The sequence below is a fragment of the Silurus meridionalis genome, chromosome 13 (assembly GCF_014805685.1).
Source record: "Silurus meridionalis isolate SWU-2019-XX chromosome 13, ASM1480568v1, whole genome shotgun sequence".
Classification (NCBI taxonomy): Eukaryota; Metazoa; Chordata; class Actinopteri; order Siluriformes; family Siluridae; genus Silurus; species Silurus meridionalis.
In genome coordinates this window covers 9039107-9065513 of record NC_060896.1, presented here as the reverse complement: position 1 = coordinate 9065513, position 26407 = coordinate 9039107, and the positions used below count along the sequence as shown (strand labels likewise).

Here is a 26407-nt window from a genome sequence, read left to right as displayed (position 1 = left end):
ATGTCTGCAGGGAACTCAACAGTACTCACCGCCGTGCGAACGGACGCCTGGTGCATCTGGCGATGGAATGACCCGGTCACCGCAGTACAGGCACTTTCCGGTGGCCAATCGGCTGTTTCTCTCTCTCCTGGACAGCCTTTGTGAGCCCAGCTGCATCGGTTCGGTATCGGAAGCCGGGGTGGTTGCAGGATGGGTCCCTGAGGGATGGTGTATCGGTGGGCATGCCGCGAGCCGCTGTGAAAGGCCGATGGACTTTCCTATGAACTCCTCCAGCCCCATCCTGTCGTCATAGATCGCCATTGCCTGTTTAATTTCTGGTGAGAGCCCCACTCGATATATGCTCAGAAGCGCTGACTCGTTCCAACCACTAGATGCCGCCAGTGTGCGGAAGCGCAGGCTGTAAGCCGTGATGTCATCACTCCCCTGTCGCAAACTGAGCAGCTGGTCGGCGGTGGTTAGGACCCGAGGCGGCGCTGAAAACTTCCAGGAAGTGCGCGTAAACAAAGCGTAGGTGTTTAATACTGGGCTCTCCGAGTCCCACAGCGATTGTGCCCAAGCTAGCGCTCTCCCGGAAAGTAGAGAAATAAAGAACGCTACCTTGGACCGCTCGATGGGAACCGCTGCGGTTGCATCTCTATGTAGAGGTTCACCTGGAGCAGGAAGCCGCGGCACTCGACGCTTCTCCAAAACGCCCCGAGCGCCATGGGACTGCCGGTAACCGCAGGGGGTTGTTCGAGCGCGGCTGTTGGAAAGGCGGCTTGCAGCGGCGGCGAGATCCCGAACCGGGTCGGCGGAGCTGCTCCCGGAGGAGCCGCTGGGTCCGGTATCCATCTACAGGTAAGAGCCGGAAAACAGCTCCTTACTGTTCTTCGTAGGTCAGTTATTCTGTCACGAGGAAACTGGAGGCGAAAGTCAAGTGAAGGCAAACGAAAGTTTATTTGAAACACAAGGCAAATCCAGATACACTCGCTGAAAAAAGGGTATAATATCCGGTGGGGCGCAGAAGCAGCGCGGTCCACGGTGCATGAGAACAAACACAGGGCAGTCGGTGTAATGAATCCCGGTGCGCTCGGGGAAGAAGCACGGTGCTGAACAGTCCAACGGAAAGCGTGTGACGGGCAGCAAAACCATGAAACAATAACTGACAGAGTGTGTGTGTAGGTGAGGGGCTTATATGGGTTAGGTGATGAATGAAATAAACGAGGTTCAGGTGTGTGTCCTTAGTATGCTGGGGATGAGCTACGAGTGGGCGCGGCCTGCACAGGAGAAGGAACAGGTAGCTCCCTGACAGAGTCAAAGATGTAAACATGACTTAGAACAGAGACATTGCTGATCATCATCATCTTTTCTCTGCTTGTGTTCTATATGGTGGTTGTTCAGTCTGGATACATTCATTATGTAACAAAATTTGATATTAGTTTTGTATCAATATATTAATTAGGGCTGTCAAAATGAACGCGTTAACGCAAATTCATTTAAACGGCACTAATTTTAAGGCACTTATTTCTGTTTGACCATTTTTATTCAAAATATCAATAAATAAATATAAAAGAGGCGAAATAAAACCTTCAGCACAGTTTAAATACGTCTTTTCTTTAATCAGATATAACAAATTAATAAATAAACACCAAAAAATTATTTTTAATCACTAAACATTTTTTTTATTGATGAGCAAAGTCCTAAATCAATGCACACACCCATGAAATAACCATCTGGGGTCGACAAACATGCCGGCGCGTTTCGTGCCATTTTTTCCTTATGAGGGCGAAACGATCTAGCATTACTGTACAGATCAGAGAAATATATAATTCGAATCTTTAAAGCGTCCACTTGTACTTGTACATCCATAATAACAACAAAATACCGTGCTTTTGTCAAAAAAAAAGGGACAGGGGTACTCTCTGCAGTCTCTGTCATCTCTCTTCGCAGACATGAATAAAACAACCTGAAACTCGTTGCCTCACAGACATAATAAATACATAAATGAAGAGAAAGCTTGAAATGTTTACTTCTAAATAAACTAATTCACATCGGAAAAAAATATATATTCTCTGGTTATGTAATCCATATGGAAGTTAGAAGAGGTTTCTCCGGTATCACCCCATTAACCGTCCGTGTGGAAACAAAGCAAAAGTTCTGATTTACGTCATTTAAAACGCCATAATTACTTTAAAACATTTAGAAAACTATTTTGTCTTAATGCTCTATGTTGATTGTGTTTCATAAATAATAAACATACATTTGCCTAAAGCATCAATGTTTGTCTACTTAAGTGAAGGATATGTGTAATTTTGCCACCTCTGGTTTTATCATTTAAAGTGAATGTGCTGCCTTTTAAACAAGTGTAACCATTGTACCATACAGTCATTTTTTCCATACTGGGTAAAACAAATAGATGGTTTTTTTGTGTTATTTGATTTATATAATGAATATAATGAATCATTTTAATATATGGACTGAAGCACAAGATGAATTTGACAAACTGTAGAAGAAAATTGGCACAAGGTATTAACACCATCTTTTTTTTATTAATAAAGACTAGGCACAAATGCTTGGTGACTATGGTTTTAACATGTTTGCCATGGGTGGTTCTTTGCCTTTGTATTGTGCACTAAAAACCTTTATACAGCCGAAGGATCAAACTTTCTTTGCTCTATTTTATGGATCCCGATCCTAATCTACAAACCTCTAATGTATCTTGCAATTGTCTGTTTATAGTAGGTGTTGGTTTCCAATCAAGGCAGGATGCTTCAATCATGATGTGTTTGACCTTGCAGTGGAAAAAACCTATGTCAGGAAAATTGGAACACTGTTTTTATTGATTAAAACAAGGTCCTGAAATATGATCTCGTTTACCTTGAAGTGTACCTGCAGCAGTCAGGAATATGTAGGATGCATTTTTAACTGATGCCCAGCAAACAATTCATGTCTTGTCTATAAATATTCCTTGAATTTAATATTGAAATCTGGAACCACCCAACATCACAAAACCACCTTTAATTTCCAGAAATGCATTATACGTTCGCATAGTTTTGCTTCGAGATGCCATTCTTGGTAACTCGTATCCTTCTCTTTGGTTTCTGCAGGCTTTTGGTCAGGCGTACTCTAACCAGCGGAAAGTGGCCGAGGATGGTGAGACGAACGAGGAGACGCTTTTGCAGGAGTCCGCCTCTAAAGAGGCATACTACAAGAGTCGCCTGCTGGAATTGCAGACCGAGCTTGACCTGAGCCGCTCAGTAGCTTCCAACACACAGGCTGAAAGCGAACGTCTGAACATGCTGCTCCAGGATTTAAAAGAAGTCAGTTCACCTAAGCACAACTCTAAATGTAGATCATTCTTCAGGGTTTTTTTTTTAATTTAGCAAAGTTTATCATTTTTCTATGTGTACCCATCTACATCCAGTCTTGACAACTTTTATCCACAACAGCTTACCTTTACTCACAATCTTCTGATCATTTGTTTAAAGCCTTAATCACTGAGCACTGCTCATTACTCATTTGTTTTTTGTATTAGCTTTTAGGTCAAGGCATTTCTTCACTTGAACAGGCCTTGGACAGGGTCATCCAGAGTGTCTGCTTGTGTGTGTTATTGTGTTTGTGTCAGCAGTCGTCAAAGGCCAGGGGTGGTGTCAGGGTCAGACTCTGTCGCCATGGGCTATTGTAGAGGGCAAATCCTTTACTGAGCTGGGGAATAAGGGGAATGTCCTGAGGTCGGCATAAAGACACACTACACAAAAATATACACACAGAGCATCTCCAGTTCTATAAGAGTCCTATAAGATGAGTCACATACTAATACCTCATATCTTGTCATCTACCTATCAAAAAAATATGTATACAACTAACAAAATGCATATTGTATCTAAACCTGTTATATATATATATCTATTGATTTTACACTGATAATTTATAATTTGTAGATTTGATCAGACCAGATTTCTATAAACATGACATGATGTACATCTCTGTACTGAAAATTAACACATATGATAAACCACTGAATTAGTTTTCACGCTGGTTTTTATTATGATGCAGAGGTGTGTTGTTTCCCAGCATTCTGGTCTGTGCCACTTTCTGGGTCAAATCCAGTATCACACTGCTGCTCTGCTACTGACCCTAACGTGTTAGTGTCTGTCTCTCTCTCTCTCTCTCTCTGTGTGTGTGTGTGTGTGTGTGTGTGTGTGTGTGTGTGTGTGTAGCCCCTGATTAACAGTGTTACAATAGCATCCTACTGGGTGATAATTGTTCAGTAAGCCTCTGGACTTTTAGATCCAGCTCATTTGTAGTTGAGGACAGAGCAATGCCTCAGTGTGAATGTACACTGATTCAACACATCCTCTGTGAATGCTGAGTTGTACACACAAATCAATAGCACTGCACACCTTTCAAGGTCACCTTGAGGGGCCTAATATAACAGCACATTATATTTTTTAGTCCTGAAACTTCAACTAGCTTTAGTATACTGTAAAAAAGAGAAAAGTGTCATTGTACAGTTCATCTAGAAACAATTAATGCTCTATAGAGATAATGCATTATTCATTAAGGACATATTTGCTGTAGTATTTGGTATATGAGCAAAATCATACTGAGAAATTTTTATTAGTGTAGGATAAAATATTGTAAGAAACACCACAGGTTTTTTTGGTGATGAGCTGGTAGAGAAATAGGAGATAACGGTGATAATGGCATCTCCTGAGCTGAGCTCAAATGGATGCACAGGGTGTAAAATAGAGGAAGATTAAATTTACCGTGTCTCTGGCCAGACTCCAAACTCAGCTTCACACACACACACACACACACACACACACACACACACACACACATGCTAGTTTCTGAATCAGCACTTTTAGTGAGCATCTTCACACAGCACTGGGAATTATCCCTGCATGTTTGCACGGATCAGCAGTGTTTGGAAATGTGTGATTTTTTTTATCAGGAAGGATAGCTATGGTCTAAAGATTGGACTGATTTTACTCCCAGACTGATAGCTGATTTTTTTTTCCCAACAAAAAAAACCCAATTATCAGAAAGGTAAAGAAAGATTAAAACATATTTGTTCCAAGTCTCTTAGAAATATGCATATCCCCATATGTAACCCTTCATTTGTGTAAAACTGGACATGTACAGTATAAACACTGTAAATTGTTAATTCAACACTATCTTTATATTTCTCATAGAGAATTATGCATAGTACAACATAAAGGTCATTATCTACTGTTATAAAAACAGTAGCCATATGTTCTAACATTTACAACAAACAAACCATACACCATAAGCTATTCAATAAAGCAAATGTGTACTGTAGGAGTTGCTATAATGTCAGTTGTATAGAAATAATTTAAAAAGATTTTTAAGAATCTTAGGATTTAATTATATACTGTGTGGACAGAAAGGTTGCATGTTTGAATTTAAATAATCATATAATTAAGAGTCAATAAATTGGAGCACATTTGCAATGATCAATATGTTTTAGTTGGCAGCAATTCTTTCCGCCCACACTGATGCATTGCTTCTCATTTCTTCAACAACCACATTAGAAAACATAGTTGCCATGTAATACATGGATATGTGGAGCAATTGCAGACATTTTAATACATACAAAAACTCAAGACACCAAACAAAAACACTGACTAAGCACGGAAGGTCATGAGTTCATATCCCAGCACCAACAAGCTGAAAACTGCTGGTCCCTTGTGCAAGGCGCATAAACTAGCTGAGTTCTTGAATCAGGTTCAAACTGTAAACGAGTGGTGAATTATTTTCACCCAACGATTTGGCCACCTCAGTCCTGGCCTTAACCCTAATGAAAGTCTTTTGGCTGTACTGGTGAAGAAGAGTTTTGGAAACAAGATCTCAGCCAGTGTTTTAAAAATAAAGCCATGGTGAATTTGTTCCATCAAGGCCGTGCAACAAAATATTAGGGTGTGCAACTTTTTTCAGCCAGAATGCAGTGCATTTATTTTAGCATTGCTTTTATTATATTTTGCCATGTATTCATTATTTATTTTTCACTGTACTAATAGTCTAGATAATGCTAAGAAAAAAGTCTGAATCACTGTAAAAGGTAGATGTCTAAAGAAAAAGATTATCAGGTGGCTATTAAAAATGGGGTTTGATAAACAGAAACATTTTAATTTCGAAATCATGGAATCCTATTCCAAACAATGTAATCACAATCTGAAGGTTTACTCTTTTAGCACTGCAACAATTATGTTGTCTTTAGATTTAGCGTGTCAAATGAAGAGTTTTAAGAATACTGAACTCACCTACAAAGTGTACATTAAAGAAAAGAGTATTTCCTTAAACATTTCTACAGTAAAAAGGAAAGATATCATGGCGCTAGATTGTACGCAATCTCTTGATGTTAAACAACATTCCATTTGTGCAGAATACCAGAGTTATGATAATGACTTTACCCCAAGAGTGCCTTTAGCTCTATAGTAACCTGTCCTACTCAGCTGTTTCTGCCTCTGGAGGTTTCTTTGTTCTATTTTCCCTGTGTAGAGTGTACAGTGACTGAGGTAATGCAGACATCAGGGCTTCCTTATAAGCAGAACAATTTATTAGCCAGCATCCACATAAGCAGGAGCATGGACAGATTAAGAACACAACCAAACACAATAAAAAAAAGAGTAATGAACCATACAGTATATAAAGGTCTTAAAGGGGTTGTGTGATAATGATCACACGTGCATTGTTTCCTGTATGTGCACGCCGCATTGATTCATTCTTGAGGAGACCCTTTTTTCAACATTGTTATTTTATATTTAATGATCACATTTTCTTTGTAGCTGATTTTTTTGTGTAACAGAGATAGAAAGTTAAAGAATAACAGGATGTTGCGTCTCCTTTTGTCGTCTCACTGTTTGTTGCAGAATAACGAGATGCTGGAGCTGCACAAGGCCAGGATGAGCGAAGAGATTAAGGAGTATAAGTTTAGAGAAGCCAGACTACTGCAGGACTACACTGAGCTGGAGGAGGAGAACATCACATTACAGAAACTCGTGTCTACGCTCAAACAGAACCAGGTGAACACACACAGAGAAACAGCCTCTTACACAACCATATTAAACCTACTTTTGCAAGTCATTCAAGATTTACTAAATAGATTATAGATAGTTAAATACTAGATGGATAAATTAAGCTACCCAGAAGGGTTTTTAGACATAAACCAGCTTAAAATTTAGGGTTTTTTCTTCAACTTTGTCCGACCAAGAAATTCATGGTTGTAGCTTTTAATTTAAAAGCCTGAAGGCTTTTCTCTGCAATTCAAACACCCATCAGGGGTCTAGATTTTACTTTTAAACTGGATTAAAGGTTTGTCTCATACCTCTACTTTTGGGGTTATATGCCCTTCATGTCTCTTTGTGCATGGAGTTTTCATATTCTTTTTATGCTTTAGGAGCTTTCTCTGAGTATTCGGGTTTCCTCCCAAGTCTACAGACAGGCTGTTTGGCCAGATTTTTCTATATACTCTTTAAATGCAACTGTGGCCTGCAGTAGGTTTGAAACTTTTGTCCAGGGTATCCCCCACCTTGTACTCTGAGTTTCCTTGGATAAGCTTCAGGTGCCTGACTAATGCTTTGAAGGATGAACAGTTTGGAAAGTGAATGGATGCAGGGATGGATAAATAGAAAGATGGAAATGTAAAATATCCAATGTGGTATAGAATGCTGGAAGTTTCTGACCTCTTTGTCATAACACCATGCTGTCATCGATTATTTTTCTATGATCGCACTCACCATAATACTTTATTCCTTACATTAAAACAACTTAATTTATTGACAGGTGGAGTATGAAGGCTTAAAACATGAAATTAAGGTATTGGAAGAAGAAACAGTTCTGCTGAACAGCCAATTAGATGATGCGTTGCGTCTGAAGGACATCTCTGAAGGGCAGTTGGAAGAGGCGCTGGATGCTCTGAAGAGTGAAAGAGAACAGAAGAACTGCTTGAGGAAGGAGCTAGCAAACCACCTTAGCCTGACTGACAGTGTGTATGGAACCAGCACACAGATTCCCATCTCTGTTGTGGAGGGATTAAAGTTTGCAGAGGAGCCGACCACTAACGGCACCTTGGCCTCTGGCTCTAGTCCCAATAATGAGGACAGTAACAGGTGTAACGGCTGTAATGGCCATGGACCGAAGATGAACGGTGACTACCACTGGCCGTGTGGAAGAAAAGAAACACTGAACCCCGTGTCGGATCTGTTCAGCGAACTCAACCTGTCTGAAATACAGAAACTGAAACAGGAACTCTTACAGGTCAGTCACTGCGTAAAACCAACGGTAATGTTCAAACATAAAAAGAATTCATTCGGGCAGTACCCTACTTTTTAAATCTTGAAATTCTGATAAAAATCTTTATATAAATAATGACAGTCATAATTATGATTAAGATAATTATTATCATGGCTAAAAATTATGGCCCGAACATGTTTGTGCAAGTAATTAGATTTTTCTAATTATAATACATAACACACATAACTTGTGTATTATAAGTTTGTATGATTTTTTTGTTTATAAACTATATGTTTATTGCAGATAGTAAAAAATCAGATGTACTTAATGTCACCTAGATATAGGTGCACGGTGTGCAGGAAATGATCATTTAATATAACAGAAAATTAATGTGGGTAATTTAATTAAAAGATATTTTTCATTAAGGATAGAATAAAAAATAAAGCAGAAATAAGGATATTTTAGTTATGGTTACAGACAATCCGGATAATTCCCGGTTCGGAACTGGCGACTCGGAAAATTCACAGGTTCTCATTTGGAATCGAACTAACAGCAAGTTGCAGATTATCTTAAAGTTTACGGGAATCCGCAATGGGACCAGGAATGTTAGGAATAACATTTTAAACTATGTTTTCACTAACAAATTTCATAAAAATCTATAAAACACATTATTGTATTAAAGTGACAAAATGTCTAGATCAATTCACTAAAGTACCATAGGGGCTGCAGGGGTGCGTCCAAAATATTGCGGGGGGTCTTAGAACATAACCCCCAGGAGTTCTGGGGGACTAGTGTACATTCTTGTGCAGCTACAGGCTCATGAATACAGCACTTTATTTAAAATCCTAACCTGGTTTCCCGGACTATCCAAATTCGATCCAGTTACTGAATGATAAATCAATACAGTATTTAGAGTGAAAGCTGGTTCATTACACATTATCTATGTTAATAAGCAGTTATTGACTTCTGAAAAGAAGGCCACCTTCTAACAGGAACGCTGTTTAATGATGCGCATAGAATTGTCTGAAACATGAACTGGTAGGTCATTCAGTCATTAAACTTCTGATATACCATGTGGAAAATGCATTATTAAAAAAGAAAAAAAGAAAATTACAGGTTTTGGCCAAGACCGATGGCATGATTAGCGTCATGTAGTTATGCTGACACTGCAAAATCGATGTGTAGGTTGAATGTCTTGAAGCCTGACATCTTGACTCCTGAGCAAATTTAGTAGGTTTTTGATATATACAGTTTACTCTAAATAAACTCATACTTAGTACCTAATACTAATGTAATAGTAATGTTATTAGATTTAGTAGACTTTCAAGATATATCAGATATTATTATAATTCTTCAGATTTCAAGTAAGAAAGAGTACTCCTTTACAGGAACTGCTTTTATTACTAAAATATAATCCCAAAATCTGGATTGTTTATATGGAGAAACAATTTGAAAAAAGAAAATGTATGTATTTTGTATGATTTTTTAATTTATATACTATATGTTTATTGCAAATAGTAGGTAATCAGATGTATCTAATGTCATCTGGATTTAAAAAAAAAATAAAATAAAAAAAGTTAACATTAACTGTGCTATAGATGTGCAATAACCTACTAATAAGACAAACTATTTACTTTACTGTCATAAGGATATAGAAGGTAAATGACAGTGTAATATCATCAGATCCACAAAGTTCCATCTGTCGGTGCTTACAACACAGTATGTACAAACCTTAAGGTCATTTTACACAGATTTTTTTTTCTGTGTGTGTGTGTGTGTGTGTGTGTGTGTGTGTGTGTGAGAAAGCACCATTGGCATGTTCAGTGGGAAACGGTAGGGGACCGGAATAGCAAACAGTGATAACACGAACACTCTCTTTTGAATACTGAGCTACAAATTAGGACTGTAGCCATGACAAACCTGAAATATACTGTGTATAACTAAAAGAAAGGAGTATGGTTTCCAAATCTAAATCACAATAATGGTACTGTTATGGGTTGATTGATTCACAGCTACAGTTCCTATAAATGATATTCATAGAAAATCCACTCAAAAGCCATTATATCTGGGTTTATTTCAATCGAATTTCCTGACTACATTGCTTACAGTGAAATAATTTTGTATAGTGCTTATTATTAAATGCACAATAAGTGTAAATGCAGAATGAAACATAGGTGTGACCTTACAATACATACTGTCTTACCTCATAAGTGCATAACATTTTTGGCTAATGTTAAAAAAAAAGCTTTCTGTAACAATGGAGAACTTTGTAAGAAATTGATGATGACTCATTTTACACAGTTTATTCACTGTGTACCAGTCAAATTTGTTATATAATGTGAACATAGATAAGTTATATAACACATATAGTATGTAAATTTGTATTAGATTTTCCTATTTTATCACTCAAGTGTTGTTGGGGCAATGGACACGAGCAAAACACCTAAACACAATGGAAATTTAAATGAGTACCCAAACATGAGCATGGGCTTAAACACATGTTGCGCAATCAACAGTTATAAGTTAAAAAATGTGTGTGCATGAAAGAATTGACAAGAGTTCACAATAAGCATTCATTTGAGTTTTTGTTTATTTTTCCATATAATATCTCCTCTTAGACAGTATATTTATACTGATAAAACTCTTTGCCCCTAAACTAGTCTGAGGTTGTTATTTATTTATTGTATTGGTATCTACCAAATGCCAAAGTTGTGAAGTAATTCAGTGCTCAAGAAAGAGGCGCCTTTCTTGGCACAAAGGTGTAAAATACCAGATTACAACGCTCATGTTAGATATTTTAATACACACACAAACTAAATATTGCTGTTTATACACATAGACATTAGCTGAAAATCTCACAGCTGTCTGGTGTATTTCCACAAGTTACAAAATATGTCAACAAAGTGCTCAGGTTCACTGTATATATTTCTTACCTGTTTACCTGGATCTCCTCCAAAGAGGTATTGATATTCAATCGAATGTTGAAAATAGCTAACTACTCCAATACAGTGGCTGATCAGAAAGCTGTTCATCAGCACTTGTGTTTAATTACAGGGATCACGCATGATGACATATGCTAAATTGTCAATATGATTGAAGACTTGCGAAAATATCACTTTCCCAGACATATCAAGCTTCCTTTGTTATTGCATCTAGAATTTAGATAATCTTTTATATATTTTTATTGATTATTAAAAACAATATGGATATATTAGCATAAAATGAAACTTAATTTGAAAGAAATGTAAATGAAATTGTATACCATGTACTTCAGTCTCCTCTAATAGAGAGAATGTATCCTATGTAGATCAACAAGTAAAAATTAAAAACATTTACTTATTACTATATAGGTGTTTTGACCTTTCATTTGGTAGTTTAACCTTTAAGAGAACATGCTGAAAAAAGTAAATTAAAAAAACAATCTTTAAATAGAAATTTGTTGTACAATAATATGCTGTATAATTTTAACTACCAAAAAATTCTACCAGTTTGTCATTTGAAAAGTAAACATAGTTTTGCTGGTTGAAACTGAACTGTATTATTTCCATTATCTACAAAAAAAAAATGGACTGAGGGAGAGGTAGCTTAATGGTTAAGATTCTGGCTTACTACGTGAAAAATTTGTAGTTTAAGGCCCAGCATCGCCAAGCTGCCAGTGTTGGACCCTTAATCCTTTCTGCTCTATAGGCACTTTATCATGGGTGACCCTGCAAACTGGGGCCAGAGTCATGTATATGTGACAAGTAAAATCATCTCCTCTTTAAAATGAAGACCAATAGTTCAATCTCCTAAAATTCAGCAAACCACATTTTTACTTTTATTCATACTTTGGGAAATTAATTGAACCAGTTGTTTTTTTTTTTTACCATAGATTGATTTTTCTGCATTGATTTAGGGATGCCTTTGGAAGTGGGTAAGATTATATAGCATTTATAGAGAGAGCCCCCAGTATGAGTTTTGTTTTTGCAAATTTTCTGCTTAAGAAGACACTTCAGATATTGCGCTTTCCGGTTACTTCATGGCCTGGGTTTTCCTCTTATATGCAAAATGCAGGATGAGACTGAAAGGAATTGATGTAACAAATTACTCTCCTCAATAGTATGGTGCGGCCCTGGTTACTAAAACATATCTAAACTTATAAAGCTTTTTTTCAGTGTATATATATATATATATATATATATATATATATATATATATATATATATATATATATATATATATAAATTACTCTCAGCATTTCGACTATGCAGTGGTTCTTCTGTTAAATCAATATGTGTCCTCCCATCCTCTTGCAGGTGGAGCGAGAAAAGGCTACTCTACTGACTAACTTGCAGGAGTCTCAGACCCAGTTACAGCACACGCAGGGCGCTCTAACAGAACAACATAAGCGTGTAAATTGCCTTAACGCACGTGTCAATGCTATGAAACATCTGTGCAGTGACAAGGAGCTGGATGCTGAGGAGACCGAGAAAGGGGACACTCCTTTGAATGGTTGCCTTGAGTACAACATCGACATTAATGGCATCGAAATCCTGGAATGTAAGTACAAGGTGGCCGTTACAGAGGTAATTGATCTTAAAGCTGAGCTAAAAGTCTTAAAGGAAAAGTACAATCAGTCTGTAGACAGTCAATCAGAAGAGCGCGACCAAAGTGAGGGGAAACTGCAAGCACTTTATGATCATGTGGCGACATTGGAGAGAGAGTGTCGTGAGAACCGTGAGCGAATCACCAGCCAAGAGGTTGAGCTCCGAAGTATGTCGTCCATGAACAGTGAGAGTCAGGGTATGCTGAATGCTGCTCAGGATGAACTAGTTACCTTTAGTGAAGAACTTGCCCAGCTCTATCATCATGTCTGCTTGTGCAACAATGAAACGCCCAATCGAGTCATGCTGGACTACTACCGCCAGAGTCGTGTTACACGTAGCGGCAGTCTTAAAGGCACTGATGACCCGCGTGTTCTACTGTCACCACGCCTTGCCCATCGACTTGCTGCCATGAATTCATCAGATTCTTCTCGGAGCCCTCATGACTCACCCTTGAAGGAAGCATTAAGTGAAGTGAGTAAAGCAGAGACAATGAGCCCCAATAGGAGCCCATTCGGCTCTCCCGTCCACAGTGGCACATCTGCTTCACCCATACCAGAGGCAAACGGAGATCTTCGCAAAGAGCCATTAAATATTTACAACCTGAACGCCATTATTCGGGACCAGATCAAGCACCTGCAGAGAGCTGTGGACCGCTCATTGCAACTTTCCAGACAGAGGGCTGCTGCTCGGGAGCTGGCACCCATCTTTGACAAGGACAAGGAGGCCTGCATGGAGGAGATCTTGAAGCTGAAGTCCCTCTTGAGCACGAAGAGAGAGCAGATAGCCACTCTACGACTTGTACTTAAAGCCAACAAACAGGTATGAAGAGTCTATTTCTGTTCTTATAATGTAAATACGTATTTTGCCGATGAAAAGAAAGGTCCCAATGGGCATTGTGACAAAGTTATCAGTAGGATGTATTATTTCTATATCAAAGCATTTATAAATATTACATTAATCAAAAATTAATTTTTTTTAAGTGTATCAGGCTAATTTGAGATATGATGTCAAATATTTTATTCTGAGTTAATACGTGTCATATGGTCTGGGGTGCAGTCAGTGTTCCAATTTCATCCCTAAGTTCAGTAGGGTTAAGGCCAGAGCTCTATAGCAAACCACTCATGACCTTCCACTCAAACCCATATAGACCATATCTTAATGGAACTCGCTTTGTGCAAGCAGACAGGGAACATGTTTGGGTCTCCTAGTTCAAGTGAAGGGAAAATTGTATGCTGCCATATTCATAGACATCCTGTACAATTGTGTGCTTCCAGTTTTGTTGTAACAGTTTAGAGAAGAATTGCATATAGCTGGAAAAGGTTAGGTGTCCCAATACTTTTGCCAATGTATTGTATAAAATATAGTGTTTCCTACAATCTCTCCAGGTTGTAGTAGATTTCTATTAAGGACAAAAAAATTGACAGCCCTATCTGACATTTTTTTCAGACTGCAGAAGTAGCCTTGGCCAACCTGAAGAGCAAGTATGAAAATGAAAAGACTATTGTGACAGATACAATGATGAAGCTGAGGAATGAGCTAAAGGCTCTAAAAGAAGATGCAGCCACCTTTTCCTCTTTAAGGGCGATGTTTGCCACCAGGTACAGTCATTTTTGGAGTCAACAGTCAATTGTGCTGCTGGGTGCATTGACTCTCTCTCCCTCTCTTTCTCTTTCTCTTTCTCTCCCCAGGTGTGATGAGTATGTTACTCAGCTGGATGAGATGCAGAGGCAGCTGGCAGCAGCAGAGGATGAGAAAAAGACTCTGAACTCTCTGCTCCGTATGGCGATCCAGCAGAAACTGGCTCTTACACAGCGTTTAGAAGATCTGGAGTGTGATAATGAGTCACATCGTGGACGTGGAGGAAGGATATCCAAAATCAAAACCAGTCCTCAAAAAGTAAGTTGCAGAACAATGCGCACTACACTGGATCAGCCATAGTGTGGCATGTTTTTTCATCTTATAAAAATAATACAAAAATAATAATAATGTGGCCGTCATTGTTATGTGGAACTGTAGATAGAAATCTATAAAAAAAAATGGTTTGGGGGAACATAAAAATATTGACAAATTTTTTTTATTCGAATAATTTAATAGTTAACATTTGTTAGACCCTATTTGGGTATTACAGATGTGTATTGTGTGTGTGTGTGTGTGTGTGTGTGTGTGTGTGTGTGTGTGTGTGTGTTACATTTAATATTTAATTTCCTAAAGATTAACTACTTAACTATTCTACTTATTCTTTCCATCCTTTATTCATTCACTCCCTCGATATGCAAAAGTGAGTGGGCACAGTGACACTGCGCTAATTCTAGTTTCTTTTTAATAAACCCAGGCATTTGAGTGTATGTTTTCAAGTTTATTAAATCAAAAAAATTCACTTAAATGATGTTTCAAGACTTAACACAAACTGGGAAAATAAGTGCTAGTTTTAGTGTTTCAGGAAGGTTTTTACACATTGTTAAAAGATGTTCAGACATCTATGGGAAGTTCATTTGTCCACTTCCGTGCCAGAACAGAACCAGTTTTGATGCATACCAACCTCTTTCCATGAGAGAAGGTGTGACCATTCGAGCAGTGCTACTGTAGAACATAAATAGCACAAAATCAGTAAGCAAGGCCCGTAATCTTGCAGTAAGCAATGGCAGAGAGCAATGGCCATCTAGTGGTCATTTACTGTAAATGCAGAGATTGAGAGGCTCTAATTCTCTAATTTCTGCTCCAAGCTGGTCTTCCACCTTCCACTGCTCTTCAATTGACTCTTAATTTTGATTTCCAACAAAGCATAATGTCTAAGTTGCTACTTTGCCTAAAGCATAATTAAAATATAATTTTGATTATAAATAAACTCATGCCCACTGCATATAACGAACTATGCAGTCTGTATGTGCAGTGAGTCCCTCATTTGTTCTATTTCGAGATATGGCATAAGAGTTGTTCTCAGACTCAGGATATGCCACAAAGTCTGCTCTGTACTATCCATTAGTTTTTTTCTCTATATACTGTGGAGTAGAGTCTGTTGTAAAGGATACATCATTTATCATAATGCACAAGGGCTACGGGCCAAAACACATTAGATGTGAGTTCTGGTCAGTGATGCCTCTCAGGGATTCTACATTAGATAAGCATAATTCAGATCTCTGACAGATCGTCTGATAGACAGATTTGTCTGGGAGGTTTCACCTTGCTGATGATTTTGGACACGTTTGTGAACAATTTCATATACATTTCCGATTGCAGGATTTTTGTACAGGTAAATGAAATCATATGAGCAGAAGAGCATGTGCCTATTTTATCCAATTTTTTTCTTTAAATCTGAAGGTTGTTTTTAGCTTGGGTTACGTCTTAGTGCCGCAGGATCGCCCATTTTGCTTAAGGTGGAAACTTGTCTGTTGTTCTCCTGTGTGCCAACTTTATGGCCTATTGCACAGCACACAGAAAGGAGACTATTTCCATTAAAACGGAAATGTGCTCCTAGAACATTCTGAAAACATATCTGACTCATTTTTTGCTTTTAGCAATGTGTCTAATTGCTTTTAGACAAACTTGTTCAGACCCGCTCTAAGATTACCTGTACTGTAGTTTAATCCTGTTTCCTGAAGACAATTACAGTGCCACAGAATTGTGAAAATAATAAATCAGGTTATACATTTAGTTATACATGAAATTATAGAATTCGGTGTGTACTTTACATTAATATTAAAATTCTCAAAAGAAAATGATGGTCTTCAACATTTCTGTATACCTGTATACACCACAAATTACCACCAGTGTCACCAGTGTGTGAAGTGGACATGCTTAAAAATTTACATTCAACAGTGCTAAAAAAAATAAATAAATAAATAAATAAATAATTAAAATTTTATATAAAAAAACATGACACTAAGAAAAGAAAAAAATATATAAACCATCTCAAAAAAAAAATAATAATAATAATAAAAAAAAAATAAAATAAAATAAAAAATAAAATATATATATATATATATATATATATATATATATATATATATATATATACACACACACTATACAATATTTTAAAATGAGTAATTTATTATTATTATTATTATATTATCATTATTATTATTATTGCTATGATCATATCTATTTATTTGGATGTCTATATATTTATTTGTCATATTTTATTACATTTAAACCGCTAATCCTAACAGTAGGAGCTGTAATAACATCCTTATCACAAGCTCTTCATGTTTCCTTGTTTCATGCATTTTCTTTGTACCATTTTGTTTGTGTCCTAACTTCGAAACCTTTGATTTTTGAATAACATTTTACCGGCAATTGTTTTTTCATCCATAAACAATATTTTTAATTACTCACTAATCATTTTTTTTAATCATTTTAAAACCTGAAATATAATCCATTGTATAGTCCACACAATAATCGTGTGTCCGATTTGGCTCTATTGTTACGTTTCACTTATTTTTTCCAAGTCATTCCTGCTGTGTGTCTGTGTGTCCTCGTGTGCATGTGTATGTCACTAACCCTGACTGTCACTCCTGTATATCTGTCTAATTTATCAGTCTCTTGTAGATTGTCAGCAGCCTGCTGCATCAGTACCGCCACTCTCCCGACAAATGAGAAGTGGGAGAGTATTCCCGGCTCGCAGGTAACCTGCCCTACAGAGGAACTCTGTCCCTCTGTGTGGAGCTACAGAGTATATTTAGTACATTATTTGGGGGGAAATACAATTTTGCATGCTCATACTGTACATATTTCAGTGCTTCATGTTAGAGTTCAGAAGCCTGTTGTTTATATCCGCTTTGGCATGGGGTCGGTTGAACCAGATAATAAAACATTTAAACTTGACTATCCTTCTGCACACTATAGAGCCTAAAGTTAATATACAACAGGTCCAAAATGATAGTGCAGCATTATGACCACATATAAAAAAAAAAAAACACCCCTTCTATTGTGTAACACATTAATGTCTGAAAGCTGCTTGCCTTTGTCTTGCTGTCATGCCTGTTTTTAAGTGCAGTTATATACCCGTGTGCACTGTATGTCTTTTATAGGTCTTAAATGTTTTGTTCAGAGCATATTTTCAACTCTTTATATAATAGGTAGGTCATTTTAAGACTTTACGATTCTATTATATGAATTTAAAATAAATCATTGTTTCTTTCTTTCTTCCTTTTCTCCTTGTGTGATAGTACTAATATTGTGAAAACACTCCGAGACGATGAGCTACAAGAAGCCAACTCCAGACTCCCATGCGACCCTTTTAAATGTCTGTTACATCACTCTCATATACCTGGTCCTTAGCCATTGAATAGCCATGTCCACTATCCCAAGCCATTCCACCATACCCTGTGGCCTTGCCTACTTTCTAAAGAACTAACCAGGGGACATGCTTTTTAAACCATCCGGTCAGGTGCTCCTCTTTCTGTGTGACCTCAAACAGACTCACCCTGTTTTAACCCAAGAAGGTGAGCCAAGACTATGGTGAACCACTTTGCTTTCATCGGATACAAGTTAACACTTTTTTCAATGGAAAGCGAAAGAGTGAATGCTGATGCCTAGTATGGACTGTTTGTCATTTATTTATCTATTTATTTATGTTTCTTATGTTTTGTTTCTATTTATTTGCAATCCTGGGTGACTGGAATTCACTTTCATTTGAAACAGAAAGGTTTGCTGTGGGATTTTTTTTTTAATATCAGTAGCTGAATAATCAAAATAATGGTTTTTATTCAAAACCTAAAAAATATGTTTAAATGCTTCTAAGAGGTTTGGTACAGTATTGATGTTAAGCATTATTTTTAATATCTAAGATTTGGGATTAATGGCCATGGGATAAAAGTGTGTATATGAAAAAAAAACCCATTATTAAATAGTTGTAGATCTTTGGTTTTTAGTCAAACTAAGAAAGTGTTAATTGGATTTACTTGAGGTGTTCAATAGACCAGAACAAATTGAATCAAAGTAATAACAATCTGTAAATGTTCTTTTCCAACATGTGGTTAAGAGATATTTGGTTTTGGCTTGTGTGTCACCTTCCACTATGGTTCTATTATAATGACAATATGATTAAATTATGATTGTATGCATAGGGTGTATTTTACTCATTTATATTTATTTATCAAAGAATTATTACAAAGGTTATATTTTATACTTGATTTTTTTTGTATTGGTTACAGTTGATATGAGCAGTGTAGGGGTGATAGAATGTGAGTGATAGTGTTAAGTTAAAGAGCACATAGTGAATACTGTGGCCAGAGTTTGGTGATCCTGCTGTGATGAAACTTTCATTATTGTGAAACCCCAAACCTGTATACAGCAACTGAAATCTATTGCATCATATTTTCACTAAAAAGATAATCATGGATGAAGTCTCTATTCACTCACTCTTTCTCTTTCTCCCATTTATGACTTAAGCACAAACGCATTAATAATCTCAATAATTATTTGGTCGTATTATACTGTAAAACATACCAGCAGGACAATTTCTGATATATTTCCATTTTCAGATACTAATAAAACTGTAAATAAAAAAAGCAAAGTTGTATGAATGAAATCTGCACTCATTCTGAGAAAGTGGAACAAAGTAGAGTTTCTCTAATGACACATGCAAAAGAGGTCATTTAATGAATGGTGTTATTGAAATGCCTGTTTCAGTCTTCCCGGTACTTTTGGTACCATATCTCTTAGTTTACATGGAAGGACTTTTGATTGTTTTGTATAAGATGATTGTGTTCAGTTTGAAATATGCTTGATGTGCACAGTGGTCTGACAGGGAAATGAAATGAATGAAACGAAAATTGATGTACACTCAACTGGACAATCACCCTCCTTGTTACTGACTAAAGCATAGTTGTGGCAGCAGGACATAACGATACACTTGGTTTTTTTTTTTTGTGTGTATATGTATTCCCTTGTTAAATAAAATCTGAACTCATGATTCAGTTCTGCATGTAGTTAAAGGCGAATAAAAAAAATGTGATGGGTGAATGGCCCTCCTTGAGACACATAGCATTTTGTTTGAAAATTAAAAGACTAATGATTAATAATTATATTTTGTACCAGATTTAATCTGGTGAAAGTTGTGGTGAGTCAATCCTAGGAAGACAAATGGAAATACATCACAGATGGGACATCAGTTTCTCACAGGACAGAATGCAAACATTCACCAATGGGGCAATTTAGTTCAGCAAGAAGTTCAGAAAATTGTAATTATTCACCTCAGAAGGTTGCATATTGAGTTACATATTAAGTGAGTTACATATTATAGTACATAAAATCAATCAAACGGACTAATCTCACTTATTAAATGTCACTCATAAACATGCATATCCTAATTCTGTAATAAACATGGATGTTTTATATGTATGTGGATGTATTTATTACTCACAGGCAAATACAACATGACTTTCAAAGACTTATTTCTTTTATTAACGTGTGTTTATATCCTAAATTATACCACACAACACAGTATGTTTGTGTACAGTTTATAGATATGTAGATGGCTACAGTTTATAGACACCATCTTTACTGACTGGTAAGGCACATTCTAGTTTATTACCTGATTAACTGATTCAAGAAATGAAGCTTTCCTACAAATTGTGTGATTTTCTTTAAAACTGAATTGATTGAAACATTTTTTATGAACATTTGAGCTGGTAAAAATGAGAGGTGGTGAAGCAGCTTGTGTTTTGGGAGCTGGTCGCTGTGTAGGAAAGGCTGTAGGTTTTAATAGTAGTGTGAGTTTTATTACGAGCTAAACTAGAAATGTTTTCTCTGTACAGTATTTAATATTCACGTAATAAGTAGTGAACTGAGCTGCTGTGTGCTTTTCTTCTTCCTAAATCAGGCTAGACAATGATCTCTTTCAAAGAGTCTTTGGTGACTAGCATATATCTGAGGTTTTGTTGATTTCGTGTTTTGGACAAACACGAGAGCGGGGAAAGAAAGAGAAATAATTATAGAAATGTTTTCCACAGCTTTCGCTGGTAGTTATAAGGTATAAATGATGTAAAGTTATGCTTTGTTTTTTGTGTGAAATTATATTCAACTCCATGTTCTTGAATTTTAATATAATCCTTACAGTTGCTAGGCCTGCATGTACGATAAGGAGACTTGTGCACCTCTTTATTTTGAAGCAGGTGTATTTGGATAATTTTCCTGGATAAGTTTTTGCTTCTTTGCACTTAGAACCCTACACCAGGCAAACACTTCGAGAAATCTGTACCTAGTGTTTCCATTAGATAAGATTGCTTTTCATATATGAGCTTTGTAAAAAGAAAAAAAGGAAGCCGTTTCCTGTTGGTCCCTCTGAGCCAGAGAAAAAAACGTCTCGACCAATCGCTGCGTTAGGAACAGTTGTGTGGGCGGGGCTTCGGAGCGGTTCAGGTGATCGCCGCGGTAACCGGATGAACTCAAAGCGTTATACAGTGCGGAGTTCGGATTGGACCCGAGTGAAGGCGGACAGTGTCGCAGTTACTGCTGGGGGGAAACACGTGAACTAGAAAAACAGTCAACTCATGTTTCTTCCATTCCAGGAGCGATCTCAGGTTCTAGTAGCGAAGATAAAGCTTTTCAATGTTGGAGCGCTCTGAGCAAGCCATGGGAGACTTTAGGAGAACCGCCTTTAGGAGGAAACCAAAGAGTGGAGGATCAGATGAACAGCCTGAAGAAGAGACAGGTGAGTTGGTCTTCTAAAGGATTATTTAACAAGCTGCTGAGCTGGATAAGAGATAGAAGTGATTACAGTTAGGGATCACCTTGTGAGTAAGAATAGACCAGGGCCATGTTTTCTGCTTTGACCTCACACAAGACCTGGACACACATGTGATCATGTGTATGATCTGGCAACCATGGAATATCCTTAGAGATTTCTTTTATGGTTCTAGTAGCATATGCTGGAATTTGTTTTGTTTTGCTCAGCTTTGCAGGCAAGTCCATACTGGTTATGGGTTCCACTTCTGCACACTCCTGCTCTCCTGCGCTTGTGTATATACACAGTATATCAGATTGCACTTACACTTTGTTGTTGAAGACACACAGGAACCCTTGGTGTGACTTTGTGGATCACTCTGGATGCAGTGATTCATCACGTGGAGCAGCTGAAATCCACCAACAAACCTTTTAGTATAGACAAGAGTGAGGACACAAGGAAAGTTTCTGAAGGATTGACAGGGGGATCTGTGGTTGTTTTGCATTTTATTATGGATATTATAACTCCTTAATATGAGATATCGTTTTTATTAATAACCTCTTTTTTTCTAACATGAATAACTTGCTTGTATCGTCTTGTACGGAACAGGTTTAAGATCAGTAATAATCCTAATTAGGTATGGCTTAACATCATGCATCATTATTTCTGCAAGCGACATGTTTAAAACATAAATGCATTATGGCTGTAATAAATAGGCAAAATATCATTGTGCATATTTACTTGGATTGTGTTGTATAAAAAATCTTCATGAAGAAATAAATACTTTTCATTCTGTTTACGTGGTTCATGATTGCACAATTTCTCTGGTAGCACACTTAGAAACCTATGGCAACCTTTGTAACATCACATGGCATTATAACATTGGTAATATAGCATCATCATTTTTCATTGTGCTCCCTCGTTCAATTTATCCCTTCTGCAAGTATATCTGCAAAACCTAAATTTGAGGTCAGAATACAAGAACTCTGGCATGTAGATATATTATATCAGCCATTTAGGTTCATGCCATGTCAGCATTATATGACAACTTGTGTTCATGATTGTTGCACCTTAGGGAGAGGTTTGATACTTTTTCACCAACAGGTTTGTTTGCAAAAATGAGATGATGAAGTTTACTCTATATTAGTGTAGATTAATGTTGCTGTCTAGTGTATAAATATAATACTGGTCCACCACAAAGCTCCATAGTCTTAGTAACATGCTTGATTATCTGCATAGTCTGGGCAAGTTCAGGTTCTTTGGGTTTCTCTAAGTTCTCAGAGTTCTCAGTTGTTGAAATTAAAACTTAATTAGCTCTACATGGGAATGATGTCCTGATTTGTTACAATGAACTGGTGTTTCATACAAGTTAAAGTCCTTCATTATGCCCAGTGTTCCTAGTATAGGCTCCCAATCCTGGCCCAGATTACAGTGGATACTGTAGTTAGTTGAATACATTTTCATGCAAGTTACTGTTCAGTTTCAGACTGAAGAATTGGATGAGGAATTAGTACTTTCCATATCTGTGTCTGTCTGCTGGTTTCAATGAGTGCATTGTTTAAGCTTTTTAAACTTCTGGCACCATGTAGTGTTTAGGCTAAATATTTGATCATTAAGCACACGTCTTTTGCATGTAAACAGAAGATTTGAAGTCTGAAGATGGTATTTCTGAAGGGACAGCATGCACGTGTATTTGGTGCATTTCTGTTGCTCTTGTTTCAAATTTTGTACTGTGGGGTGTGTAGTGCCACATTGCTGATAGCTGAAGTTTAAAACTTTGTTGACAGGATTCTTCTCCTAAGCTTCAGACAATGGACTCAATTGTGTTACTCGACCCAAGAAGCAGCAAGGCTTCCTGGGATTGTTGACTAGCATGAATTAGGACTTCTTAGTGTTATGGCTTCGGCTGTACTGACCGGAAAACTCACACTTGTCCTCTGGGGACACACACACTTGCTGTTTGTAATGGACTCTAGTCTTCTAAGTGGATTTTTCTGTAAAAGTGGTTTGTGGAGTTGGATAAATTTGTAGGAACTTGCAGTGGTCAAATATTCAAGGTAAGAGAGCAGTGGCTGTTAAATGAAAGGAATACACTAATCAAGTCTAACTACAGTTAATGTTTTGTTTCCTGTTTGGTTTAATTTTTTTTCCTTCCGAAAGAGATTTTTGTAAAAATGTTGTATAATCCGTAATTAACAATCTAAATCTAAATGACTATGTATGGTCAAGAGCAATTTGGAAAATATGCTGCAATAGTAATCTGACTCTTAGATAAGTCTGGGAGGTAGTACTGGCTTGTGGCTGCACGCCCTGGCTTGTGCTAAATATGTAATCAGAGACTGTGCAGGCAAACCTTTTATTAAAAATCCTTTTAACACAACACAAAACATACACTGAAAAGATACAACAATCATTACCCAATCGTAGGAAATTCAATGTCTGTCTCTGTCATGTTTTTTTTTTTTTTTTGTTGTTGTTGTTGTTCTTTTATTATTTTAAAGCAGTTTACTTACAACAGTTACGTTTTTTTTTTTTAAATGGTCTTGATTTGGTTTTTATAATGATGCACAAATCCAGAAGATGGCGCTACATGTCTTGTCATTGTTTGGGTTTGTTTTTTGGTTCACTGGGAAAATGTCCTTTCTGCATGAAGAAAGTCGGTGCTTTGTCTTCCAACCAAACATATGTTCACTTCCTCAGCTCACTAGCTGTCCTGCATATTCTATCCTGTTATTTAAACATGTCCTATTTCGCAGTTGTGTTGAATTAGGCTAACAGACATTTATATATTTATAGTACATTTATGTTATTTATGTTACTAAGATATCCGCTGAACATACTCTGGGAGGGGAACTAGACAGTCTGACTAAAGATGTCCAAAGCTGTGCTCTATCAGGCCAGAAAACTATTTATTATTATTTCAAAAATAGTAAAACAGAAATATAATGAGATTTTTGCCAAATAAATTTACAGGTCTTGTATCAAACTATTGTCCTGTTTCAATAAAAAAAAAAAACAGAACTCTCTTTCCAAACCGTTTTAGCTTAATAAACAGTTTTAGGGTGGCTTGAGAATGGCTCTTCTCTTCCCAGTTACGATGCACGGTGAAAATGTGTTACAGTTACAAAGGTGCTTGAATTAAGGGACCCTGACCTGGACAATCTCTAAAGAAGTGTTTTATTACATGGCAAACAAGCAGTATAACTGTGTAACTGTGTAACAGTTTCTTCCCTCAAACCATCAGGCTTTTTAACACACACACAGACACACACACACACACACGCACACACATGCTCGCTCACTCACTGTGATACTGAACTGTTAAAAACTCGAACTCAAACACACATTTGAATACTTAATATAGTTCATACACATCTATGTCTACAGCAACATCCATATTATAACTGTTTACATGCTGTTTTGCACACATACTCGACTGCTGCTGTCGCTGTATTGCACAACATTTTGTGTATATATTTACAAGTGCACTCTTTGTTCACAGTTCTCTTTTTGCACATTGTACTGTAATTGAGAGTGTGTTAGAGAAGTGAAGAAAAGAGTGCAGGCAGGGTGGAGTGGGTGGAGAAGAGTGATAGCAGGAGTGATTTGTGATAGAAGAGTATCTGTGAGAGTGAAAGGGAAAGTTTATAGTACTGTGGTGAGACCTGAGATGTTGTATGGATTAAAGACAGTGGCATTGAGTAAAAGGCAGGTCGAGATTGAGATGGTTTGGACATGTGCAGAGGAGGGACGTGGGTTTTATCAGTAGGAGAATTCTGAGGATGAAGCCACCAGAAGGGGAGGAAAAGAGGAAGGCCAAGGAGGAGGGTCATGGATGTGGTGAGGGAAGACATGCAGGTAGTTGGGGTAAAAGAGGCAGCTGTAGAGGACAGTAGTATGGAGACGGATGATCTGCTGTGGCGCCCCCTAATAGAGGCAGCCAAATGAAAAAGAAGACTGTATAACAATATACAGAATGTATACCGGTTGGTGCGATTATTATATTGTGTATTTTGTGTATCTCTTCTGCACTGTTCTGTTTTGCGTTGTCTGTTTGCATGATTTTTCTTGCACTAGGTTGCAAACGATGTACTTTATGAGGCTATGAGAACTTTAGTCCTTAGCTCTGTGTTGTGTGATGTGGCTCTAGGGTCCTGGAGAAACTGTGTACTCCGTCAGCTATACAGCATATGGCTGAAATGACAATTATAGCTTCTTGACTTGACTATAATGTTTGTGCTTCCACACCCCTTGCTGTGTCCTTTACCCTTGGCTGGAGCTACCACAGAGAATAAACCTACAGAGGGTATTTATGGACTTAATCGGGATTATCCAATTGAGGGTCACATTTTTCACTGGACTTTATCACCTGTACAGTGATAAGTGTGCCTACATCTATTGCTACATCTACAGCTGCTTAAACAGTCTAGAAAAAAAGCAAACCATTTTCTTGTTCAACACAGTTCCTTATGCATTACAAATCTTGTTCTTTACTCTTTTCATGTATATACAGTACAGACCAAAAGTTTGGACACACCTTCTCATTCAAAGAGTTTTCTTTATTTTCATGACTATGAAAATTGTAGATTCACACTGAAGGCATCAAAACTATGAATTAACACGTGTGGAATTATATATAGAATTATATACATAACAAAAAAGTGTGACACAACTGAAAAATGTCATATTCTAGGTTCTTCAAAGTAGCCACCTTTTGCTTTGATTACTGCTTTGCACACTCTTGGCATTCTCTTGATGAGCTTCAAGAGGTAGTCACCTGAAATGGTCTTCCAACAGTCTTGAAGGAGTTCCCCGAGAGATGCTTGGCACTTGTTGGCCCTTTTGCCTTCACTCTGCGGTCCAGCTCACCCCTAAACCATCTCGATTGGGTTCAGGTCCGGTGACTGTGGAGGCC

At 37.3% G+C, this 26407-nt stretch overlaps 2 protein-coding genes across 3 annotated transcripts in view; both read left to right on the top strand.

The window, feature by feature from the left end:
- The window catches only part of bicd1a (bicaudal D homolog 1a), a 39121-nt gene extending 18953 nt beyond the window's left edge, over positions 1-20168 (top strand). Inside the window, exons 2-9 of one of the 2 annotated variants that reach the window (XM_046865256.1) lie at positions 3087-3299; positions 6876-7028; positions 7789-8262; positions 12534-13643; positions 14271-14422; positions 14513-14720; positions 17373-17448; positions 17993-20168. In XM_046865256.1, the coding sequence (XP_046721212.1) occupies positions 3087-3299; positions 6876-7028; positions 7789-8262; positions 12534-13643; positions 14271-14422; positions 14513-14720; positions 17373-17420 (2358 nt within the window). In that variant the 3' untranslated portion in view covers positions 17421-17448; positions 17993-20168. Of the gene's footprint in view, positions 1-3086; positions 3300-6875; positions 7029-7788; positions 8263-12533; positions 13644-14270; positions 14423-14512; positions 14721-17362; positions 17449-17992 lie in introns of both variants that reach the window. The other variant, XM_046865255.1, reaches the window with a different exon arrangement.
- Positions 20169-21197: 1029 nt separating this feature from the next.
- Positions 21198-26407, top strand: part of fgd4a (FYVE, RhoGEF and PH domain containing 4a) — a 75111-nt gene continuing 69901 nt past the window's right edge. The window contains exon 1 of the mRNA XM_046864331.1: positions 21198-21480. Coding sequence (XP_046720287.1) covers positions 21378-21480 — 103 coding nt within the window. The 5' untranslated portion in view covers positions 21198-21377. The remainder of the gene's footprint in view (positions 21481-26407) is intronic.